The sequence below is a fragment of the Ascidiella aspersa genome, chromosome 6, assembly GCF_963924565.1.
Source record: "Ascidiella aspersa chromosome 6, kaAscAspe10.2, whole genome shotgun sequence".
Taxonomy (NCBI): Eukaryota; Metazoa; Chordata; class Ascidiacea; order Phlebobranchia; family Ascidiidae; genus Ascidiella; species Ascidiella aspersa.
This window is the reverse complement of record NC_139452.1, coordinates 21,211,210-21,222,036: the sequence shown is the minus strand read 5'-3', so window position 1 is coordinate 21,222,036 and position 10,827 is coordinate 21,211,210. Positions and strand designations below refer to the sequence as shown.

At 33.4% G+C, this 10,827-nt stretch overlaps 1 protein-coding gene across 1 annotated transcript; it reads right to left on the bottom strand.

The window, feature by feature from the left end:
- Positions 1–1,495: 1,495 nt before the first annotated feature.
- Positions 1,496–10,609, bottom strand: LOC146140729 (uncharacterized). Its single transcript, XM_083391939.1, has 6 exons — positions 10,527–10,609; positions 9,210–9,344; positions 8,624–8,725; positions 6,545–6,655; positions 2,683–2,885; positions 1,496–1,811 (listed from the first exon to the last, which is right to left on the bottom strand). Exons 1-6 carry the CDS (start codon positions 10,537–10,539, stop codon positions 1,809–1,811), a joined length of 567 nt encoding a protein of 188 aa, XP_083248065.1. The 5' UTR covers positions 10,540–10,609; the 3' UTR covers positions 1,496–1,808.
- Positions 10,610–10,827: the final 218 nt, after the last annotated feature.

Genomic DNA, 10,827 nt, shown 5'->3' with positions numbered 1-10,827 from the left:
GTTTTACATATAGTTAACCACACGTAAAAAGATATGACAACCGTTCATTAGGATTATACTGTATTTCCCAGAAAAATGTACAACGTAACAAAAACAGTTTGAAAATATATAGAAAAGGCCTAAACTTATTAAAAGTTAGAAAGAGCTTATCTGTTACACCAAACAGCCATGCGAAGAAAATCATAGAAGATTGAACTCTTCGCAAATCAAGGGTCAGTTGTTAAGAACGATATCGATAAATAGCCTATATATTTTTTTCATGGTTTGAAAATTGTTTTGTCCTCTACCGGAGAAAACAACTTTACGCTGGATTGTATATTTTTTGCAAAAAAATGACGCGTTTCGACAATAAAAATAAAGGCAACGTATAGAAAGGTACTTTACAGCGCAATTACAGTGAATGTGTTTTGTTATATCGTATGACGAAAATAACAAAAAACGTTTGTGAATTTACGATTAATTTTGCGTTATTAAATATAATATGATCATTCATGTAAAACGTTTTTGATTAAATACATTGAAGAGACAAAGTTTTTTATATCATATGTAGGAAAGAGCCCTGACACTGGTTGGCGATAAAATAAAACCATCGTCATTAATTGAAAGTTATTTTAATGAGTTTTTACTTTACTATCAGGTTTTACGAAGGCACTTTTCAACCGTTCAAAACTCAGACAAGATTTTTGTCCTTAATTTGGTGAAGATATTTTCTTTCCAATAATGCACAGCGAAGACATTAGGACGGATGTTCATTAAAAAGATTTGTTGTATGCCACGGTGTGGGTCGGGATACTTAGTCCCACCCAACCTACCTACTTAGCCCACACAGATTTCACCATAATAAACACAAGAATAAGAAACTATGCAAAATCAGTGAAACGATGAACTTATGAAGTGTTGGAAAAATGCGGATCTGCAATCCAGCGCGTTCAACAGAATGTAAAATTTGCGCTTCGTATTTACACAGATAATTTGATTGATTTATAAACCCTTTTAAATCGATTTTATAGTATAAAAATTCACATGTAATATGAAAACAAACATAGCCGAAAGCAAGTGCATAACGTCAAACATGATATTACAAACGAATTATAAAAGCATTTTAGAACTTTTAAATAAAGATACAGCCTGGGTATTTGCATGTTACTCAAAGAACCACTTAACCAGTAACATCGCATTGGTGTACAACTGCTTATCGAGTAACTCGGCGTATGCTGTATCTATGAAAGCTATATGATAATTAGAAAAAGTAGATTCAGCCATCGACAATTTGATAAACCAATTTACTGCTGAATAACCAAATATTTTAGACTAAAATACTGTAATATTAGGCATTCATTTTTAGCCAAGTAGAGATAGGTTAATGCTTAACCTGATCAACGTACACACTGGTTATGACATAAAATAAACCACCCTTCATAGGCAATAACAAAAGGCGAAAGCACATCAGGCAATCAAACAATTATTAAATAAATTGTTAAGGCATAAATTAATTCATATAAATTGTAACTTTTGTTAAGTTAACGCATTCTTCTTGAACTAACAATCTCTTAAACTTCAATCGTTATACTCTTAACGTAAATAATCAAGTGTATCTGGTAAAATATTAGGCTTTGCAAATCTACTCCGCGATTAACCAGTTTCGTTTGCATAAAATTAGACAAATAGGCATCAAAAGGGAAAAAATAAAACATTAGCACTAAAAACGAAAAATAACGCCAGGAATTTGATTCCCAAAAGGTTTGAAGAAAACAATGCTTGTTAAACACGAGGAACTGCTTTATATCCCAGATATTTGTGATCCATCCTTACTATATAAGAAAACAGGTAAAAGAAGACAACTTAGCAAAAATTTGAAATCAAAATTTAAAGTTACATAAAATCGACTTTAAACACATTTTACACAAATTTGCTATAATTTTAATGAATAAAAAGTAAAAGGTGTTTTTCGTTAATTTGGGGTTGCTGCTTCCAAAAATGACCTCAGATTTTTTTCTATCACATCGCTTTTTTTTTTTGAACTAGTTATCACATAGCATTGACATCAGTCTAAACAAAAAATGATGTCTAAAAGGTATATATATATAATTACGGAGTACTCTCTCATGTATGTTATCAGTTTGTCACCTTGCGATTGGTTACAACCAAATGATGTTTCATGCCCTAATTTTATACATAGCATGGAAACCATAGGGGCTTTTGCAGACCAGTGTTACCTTTAAAAAAAACATTTGCTGTGTCCTGAAAATACCTCTAAATAAACAAGTAAAATTAACAACGTATTTCTCAAGAAGTTTTATATGACGCTGGAGCCGGTTGAACATGTGAGGATTTGATTTCTAAAGTGGTTCCAAAAGTTATTAAATAACATAGAACCTCAAATGACTTTTGCTCTATTCCAGTGGTTATCAACCTTTTTAGCATACGGACCGGTAAAATTTCAAAACAAAATATACAAAAGAAGTTCTAAATTTGATACAAAGCTGGCTAAGTTCTAAATTTGATGCAAGCCTTTAACATCTTCCATTTTGTAATTGAGATATAAAATTACAATATATTTGGCGGACCGGCAGGAAAGTTGATGCGGGCCGGCACCGGTCCATGGACTGGCAGTTGAAAACCACTGCTCTATTCAACCAAAGATATAACATCTTAACCGCCATTATCTGACAAAAAAAATACCTGTTCAGGTTGGGTTTGCAACATCGAGGTTACTATTAAGTCGATTTTATCACTTTCAACCCTTTTAACAGCTGTGTGAATCTTTTCAATCTTGTGCCCCATTTTTAAAGCTGAACAAAGGTTTTCCACAGATATTCCACTCTTTAGAATATCTAACACCGCCTTGTTGATATCATAGTTCCATTTTTCAGCAACAGCATCAGCTGAACATAATATGCAGGAAATGTAAAGAAATTAAATCCACTTCAAATAAAAAGTTAACACACTGTTTTAATATACATATCATACATATTAGGGCAGGGGTGTACAACTTGTATAAAGTAGGGCCTAGTATAGGTGTGCTGATTACACCAAGGAGCTAAATGAACATCATTTGTTTGAATGATTTGCGGACCCTTGAAATGAAATATTGAATAGTAGAAACAACATTGTGGTACAAAAATATTATATAAAAACTAAAAATAAATAAAAGCAACAATATTGAGCAACGTTTTTACGGTCAGCTCAGTTCAGTTTACACTAATATTGAGCAACGAGTTTACGGTCAGCTCAGTTCAGTTTATTTTTTCATTTAGTTATGTTAGTATGACTTTACTGCTCTGATAACCCTAGTAGATGTTCTGTGTCCCACACTTTTGCATAACCAGCAAAATAAACGAAACCATTGCATAATCAGCAAAATAAACTCCATTGTTGAGGTGTTCTTTAATCAGTACTAATCGATAAAAGAAATTTATAAACCCTAGTTTAAAAAAACGCTTATCTCGTACGTTTACCAAATGCATATTTTATAGCCAAAAAAGTTGCTGAGTAATTTAGGGAAAGAATAACAAAGTGAGACACAACATATTAAACAGAGTAAGTGGCTCTGATTCAATTAGGTTAGGAAAATTCCGGGTAGGTAGGAAACAAGTTTGACAAACTTACTGTCTTGTTAAAACAGGGGTTCCCAACCTGTGGTACCACTGGTGGTACGCAAAGGTTTTTCAGGTGTTTTTTTCCCAAAAATCTGGATTAGCAACTTTGTTTTGTTTATCTGGTTTTGTTTACCAAAAAAAATTCCGAAGCCCATTCATTTTTACGTAAACATCCCTGTTGTTTCGTACCATTACGATCTTCAAAATACAGGCCATGTCAATTGTCAACTAGGAGCACAGCAGTTGCTTTAAAAAGCCGTACAACGCTGTGGGACAGTGGGCGACGGGCGTCAAATATGCCAAATGATTGCTCTTCATAGATAGCATCTACTGTTTTATGGCTTAATCTACAAATAGCGTTGAATAATGTTAGTTGTAAGCTAAAACTACATTAAAAAATGATTCGAATAAATTAGTTGTTCTGCAAGAAGTGGTACGCGTGACAGTATAGAGCGTCCAAGTAGTACGTGAACGTAAAAAGGTTGGGAACCCCTGGGTTAAAAGTTTTATTTAAATGTGCCATAACAATATTTGTTTGTGAGTGATTGTATCATGGGCAAGTAAAGCCTGCAATGACCACCTATTTTGACTCTGCAGATCAAAGGCTATCCAACAGTTGGATTACACAAATGTTTTATTTTAAAGTGTAAATAACCATCTGTGCTTTAAGCTCTTTCCCTCTATCTGTTTATTAAAACAATCATTATGTCAACATGAAAAGGTATATTATTATGAGGCACAAGTTTATGGTATAACATTTCAGAGGTATGTATTCTGAGTCTTAACAAATTTTGTACAGTGCAATGTAATTGCACATTTTTGTGTTGGAATGTTACTTGCTTTACATGGCATATAGGCAGTGCTCTTCTCATTTTAATCTTTCCCTGATTTACTTGCATTCATAATTTACAACATTGTGGAGAAGGTTTTTAAACCATTTTAGCCCATTCAATTGTACGGTGGAACTGTAGTATGACTATCTGTCAAGAATTTGCACTTTCTTCATGGTTTGCGACATTCCGGAAACAAGACAAGCTTAAGTTTTTTTCTGACAAACCAGATCAGTATGGTTTACAAGCTTCTAGCAAATTTGGCATTACACAGTTCTCTACTTAAACAAACTACAGATACATAGATCGAGGAGATAAAAGCTTTCATGGATGAACAGTTTGATCTCAAACATTTTGTGGTGAGGGAAAAGTTAAATTTTGGAGCGAAATGAAATGCAAACCAGGGTAATCGATCCAGGAACTAGCTGCACACATTTGTCAGGACACCTCTACCTCTGACTTCTCTTCCGTTTCAGACCCATTGGAGCACTGAGAGAGGACACTATTTATCTGTTCTGTGGGACATAAAGCTGTTCTGAAGGCTGTATTTACAGTTAGTGATCAATTGTGGTTTTAGAGAGCTATTTAAATTGCTACAGAGCAGCAGCAAGACTTCCTGGCGGTTACAAAACAGGCAAAAGAACTTTAAAGTGTTACAAGTGCAGAGAATCTGACACAAAGCAATAACTTGTCATTTCAAAAACTAAAGGTGTAATATTTGCCAGTCAAAGAACTTCAACAAGCAGTTTGCCGTGCGACAGACACACATTTTGAGTGTGAAGTTAGTGGCTATTGATGATCGCATAGCAGTTCCAAAGTTAGCTGTTCTACTAATCGTTGATTCTAGGTCGTTGCAGTTTAAAACATTTTGTCAACCAAGGTTTGGAAAAGCATTGGCCAGTTGGAACTCAAAGCCACGTAAGCATTGCTTACTAATCCGCTTATAGTCATATTTTGAATAATATTGGTTACTGTTGTTGGAAGTTCCATTCTCCAAGCTTGAATACTTCCTGAACATTTCAGAAGGGACTCAAAAAAAAAAAACTTGGACAACATTATATGTGACATAAATAAGTTAAAACCGCATGGGAAGAAGAATGAAGAGTTGCATTCATTTCACTAATCTGTTTAAATAGTTGGGGACTCTACAAGTTATCGAATTAGAGGTGCAGTTTAAACTAATCCTGTATGGCACATAACAAGCCAAACAGAGATCCATTTAGACCGCCTAAAAATGAGAATCAATGTTACGAAGCCAAAACAGAAAGGAAGATATGAAAACCAGCACAGTTCAATGATTGGCGAACACCATGGTCCATGAGGAAATCACCCTTTCTGGGTATCCGTACTGTACATCTGGTAGAGTTTGCGATTGTGGCAACTATTCAGTTATCGGAAATCTCTAACTCAACACACATCACCAGCTGCTGCCACTATCAAGTGATCTGATGCAACAACTGGGAAAAGGTCAGAGTTTTGCATCAAAAATCCAACACACTACCGGAAATCAGTTCACTTAATCTGGCTTTATATTTTGTTATGTTTTTGAATACTAATGATGCTTACATACAAATATATATATATTTTATCTTGTAACATCATTTTCATAATAAGTTTTGGTCCTTCTCAGCCAATGATAGCCAATGTAGGGATTGAAATATATTTATTGGGTGTATTGCTAACGGCAACATAAAACACTTATTCTTTGTAAAGTTTGCTGATAGGTTTATTATGTATAAAACAAAAAGTTTATTGTAAAGATTTTAAAGAGGAATATTTTGAACCTTTACGCTTTACATTGTTGTATTAATAACTACCCTAATCAGCTAAAGCAGACCAAATATACATTTTATTTCAAAGGGAAAATATAGTCAAAAATAAAACATTGAATAAAGGTCTGTTTTGGCATATTACTTAACTTCTATGATTATGCAGAAGTGAATCTTCACTATTTTGTTTAATTGACAACAGAAATTAAATATTTTGCCCTGATTTAGACAATTAAACTTTCTGCCAAAAAATAGTGTTGAATTGTAGTATAATTAAATTAATCTAACCAAAATAACTCAAATGTATCATTTAAAGTATTTGATTTTATTAGTATTATTCGCTTACCAGATACCGTACTGTTGGTATTGTTGTGTGTACCAGTTCCTCCAATGTTGCTTCCAACAAAAGTGCCACCGTGAATACCAAAGTTTTGTTTCATTGCACCCGCCTCATAAGCTATAAAGAACATTTGCATTTTTGAAAAACAAAATGAGAATCAACTTGCTGACATGTTTTGTGGGTCTTCTCGCACGGTATTAGCAATTTTTACTGTTTGTTTTCACCTTGAAACCACTTAAAAAGACGTTTATTTAAGTTGCCAAAAATAATGGTTAGATATAATTTTTTTCACATGAAGCCTACATACTTTCGATAATATGTGTATTGTTTAACACGTTCACTGCGATCCCGAATTTTAGTTGTTTTGTTGTGTTGCGATTACCTTTAATTTCTGTACCGCTAGCTGCCGCCAGAACTTTCCCGCCAAATTTCGTTTAAATGTTTTCTTCGCTTTAAGGAGTTCTTTCAGACAGTTTAATCGTTTGTACACCAGTGGGTCAAATCGCATTAAACACAAACTATATTGTAGTCAGTGCAATTTGACCCACCAGTGTTCACATAATTTTAAGCAGCTTATAGAGTAAAGCTTAACTATTTGCTTGTGTGACAAATCGTAGGTCAGTGGTTCTCAAACTTTTTTTAACGCAACCCAAATCTGAGTTTTATGACTATCTCACGACCCAAGCCTCAAACATCCAAAAATGAGCTTTTTCTGATATGCATGAAATAGAAAAACACAAACAACCAGATGTAGTACACAGTTCTATGAAACAATGATTGATTACAAACAAATGATTGATTTATTTTAGTGTCATTGGTGAAACTGACTTTTTCTTTTATAATATCAGCGTGGTTTGTTTGGTGACTAAAAGCTTACAGCTACTGTAGTTGGCTATAGATATACTGTAGCTGGCTGCCATCAAAACGTTCATAAAACCACTTATGATGCCAATAATCCAAGTTACAGATTTGAAGCCAGGTGAAAAGCTTATGATGCAATAATTCATTTATGACTGAATTGAAAATATTTGTAAAATGAAATGAAACAAGTTGGTTTGCGCAGGATTGAATCGCCATAGAGCGACCCATTTTTTTATCCTGCATGACCTATGTTTGGGTCGCGACCCATACTTTGAGAACCACTGTCGTAGGTAGTATATTTTGAGTAATTTCTGTTTCAATTGTTGCAAAATGAATCCTGCATCATTTTATAGGGCTGCGATTGTCATATATTTTTTCAGGGGGGTTTTTTCAGGGCCTTATTTTCATGGGTGGTTCAATAATTGGGTCATTATAAATAGGGTTATTTACCAGGTTAATTTTGGTAATATTATTCACCCTGAAAAACAAACAAGGGATTCTAGTATTATTTTTATGGTTTACTAACGATTTGGTTTACATCGAAAGCATATTGACAGACATTTCAAAAGGGAGATATATTGCTAGATAATACTGTCGCTAGGTAGGTGTAGAGAGCTACAAATAACTTAACGTCACACTATTTTATCGCTAAAAAAATGGGACCCGCTCATAATTTTGAACCAACAAATCCAACTAACATTAATAAACATAAATTTTAAAGAAGAAAGCCGAATATGTTAAGTTTTAAAGTTTAACTTTATGAGTAGCAGATTATAAACCCTCAAAACTATTTTAGGCGTAATTAACAGCGCGTGAAAAAAAACAGTAATTTTTTGTGTACGACCCATCGGTGGGTCACAACGCAGTAGCTAAATTTTATGCATAACCCACTGGTGATTCGCATATAGCCGTGAACGTGTTAAAAACAGAAACGCGTCAAATATAAAATCGATCGTATGACATATAGTTTTTATTAAATTTGCCAACGTTTCGATGACCTATTCACATAATCTTTGTAATGTACATGAACTTACAGCTCATCAAAACAATTTTATATTTTTTGGGTGCAGGGGTTGTATCTCTCAACAACTTTATTAAACATACATCAGAGAATAAATGTTATTTTGATATGGTGTTTAATAAAACCAATGCCAGGAATAAGCAGCAGTAAATATTTCAGGTGTAGAAAATAAATAAACATTATAGATAGAATAAGTGACTTACTTTCAGTATTTTGATTAAAATGTGTTGGGCCTGAGGATCCAATTGATACCTGTTCCAGTGTTCCACCAGTAATGTTAAATTGGTTGTGGACATTTTTGGTAGCTAACAAAAGTGACAAGTCAAATAATATTGAAATTTATAAAAATGCCAAAATTGGATTCTATATATAAACTATAAATTTAACAGAGACAACCAACAACCAACAACCAAGAAATAACTAAACATAAAGAAAAAAATATAAAAAAACAAAGATAAACAAATAGAAAAGTGTGTGCTCACTTCTTACCCAAAAGTTTGGAACAAATATGTTTAACAGCTTAATAAAATCTAGTAAACCGAATTAATAAGAGAGTGAAGCAAAAGGTTTTCAAGATTGTCCTAGATACAGATGGTTGACAATATACAAATAATTATGTTGCGGTTTCATGTTATAAACTTTTTTTTTTTTTTTGATTTTCTGAATTTATTAATTTTGTTAGTTTTTCTGCTTTTTGAAACCCCGGTACTAGCTATACTGACATCTTATGACAAAGTTAACCAGTCCCAATTAACCAGGGCTAGTGTTGTATAAAGCAAGGAAAATTACGCATAAATCCACTGATGTCTGAAGTCACTCCATTTTTTGTCACAGTTGTACGTTTTTTCCCATCCGGTGTAAAGGAGTGTCTGTATATATCGGAGTTAACGAAAACATGGCCATATCCTGGTATGTTGACATAGGCTGAAAGAAAGATAAAAAAAAGATTAGTATCTCAAATGTTTTTGAATTTGTCTGTATATAACAAGTGGAGTATAGAAATACACAAAACATAAAGGACAAAATTTATAGTAGAAATTAAGAAGGTTATAACTATTTGCAAATTTTGGTTATCTTAGTACAGGGGTTTTTAAACTGGGGTCCTTGAACAAGTTTTAGGGGGTCCATTAAGGCCTAATTGAAATCTTAGTGTATAGTTACGTAATCGCTTTTACAAAGAAAATAGTTTCTTAAAAATAAAACGGTATTGCACTAAATGAATTAAGACTGCATTTTACTTTCACATTTTTTGGACTGAAATCACCAAATTTGTGAAGTTTATTTGTAATGTGATTGTGAACTTATGATGTCATAACTGAAATTTCTTGCCTAACGTGGTCCACGCGAAGCAAAATAAATAAATTTGGGGTCCACAGTAAAAAAAGTTTAAGAAGCCCTGTACTAGTGCCTCACATTTAGTGTTGGATCCAATATCACAGTCGGAAAATACTATGGTTAAGTTACCTAATGGATTAAATGGTGGGGTGCTAAGGTATAAGGGTACATGATTTATTTTGGGAAACCTAATTTTAGGAATCGTAGCACTTTTAAATGCAACTGCAATATCGAAGTACAAAAGTTTAAGTTTTATTGTTTCATCCCATCCACGATCAATGCAATGCACAAGCAAAATAGGAAAGAAAATAATGTCACCGGATTAAGGGAAGGAACATCTTTAAACCACAAGTGGTTATACAAAGAGACCAACCTTAAAGACATTGTTCATAACATAAAAATTGTGTGTGTTCAATTTTTAATTTAAAACAATCCATTTCATCATAATACATTTCAGTTTCACGTGCATTGGATGTTAGCCCATGTGTCTATCCATGCTTAGGTATACTTTTGAGAGTGTACCAATGAACATTTAAACCCAATTGAGGTGAGATTCAAGTAACAAAAGGCTGACATATGGTAACTACTATGCTAAGTTTAACCATAAAACCTGACAATGTAAGATTCTTATAAATGATGACACATAATTAAACGTTGTAAAATAGGTCAAATGGTCACTTCATGTTAACTGTTGTCCAATCAAAAACTAGAGCGGTGTAAAAATAATGTTAGGTCCTAAATTATAATAAAACTTTAATTTTTTTAGCTTACCTTTCTTGCTCATTTTGCAAGGAAAAGTTTAGCAGTTCTATTTTCAAATTTACCAGCTATTACCTGTGAAAAACATAACTTTTCAATAAATTATTACTTGTACGGTTTTCTATAACTCAGTTCAGCGGCACTGCTGCCTTTTGGTCCACTTGCTTTGCGGCCTACGTTGAGAATGCAGTTTTGTTTTGCGTTTGACAGTTTGTGTATTTGTGCAAGTCCTTACACGACGCAAATATTTATCACTAACTTACTTATTCACATAATATAGACTTGCCTTGGTGGGTAGGTGATTTTTATGTGA

Bases quoted from the DNA above. Each gene is read 5' to 3' on its own strand.
- LOC146140729 (XM_083391939.1), bottom strand. The intron at 6,656-8,623 runs GTAAGTCACTTA...TGTTCTTTATAG, and splicing joins TTTTAATCAAAATACTGAAA to CTTATGAGGCGGGTGCAATG. The intron at 2,886-6,544 runs GTAAGCGAATAA...TATTATGTTCAG, and splicing joins TACCAACAGTACGGTATCTG to CTGATGCTGTTGCTGAAAAA.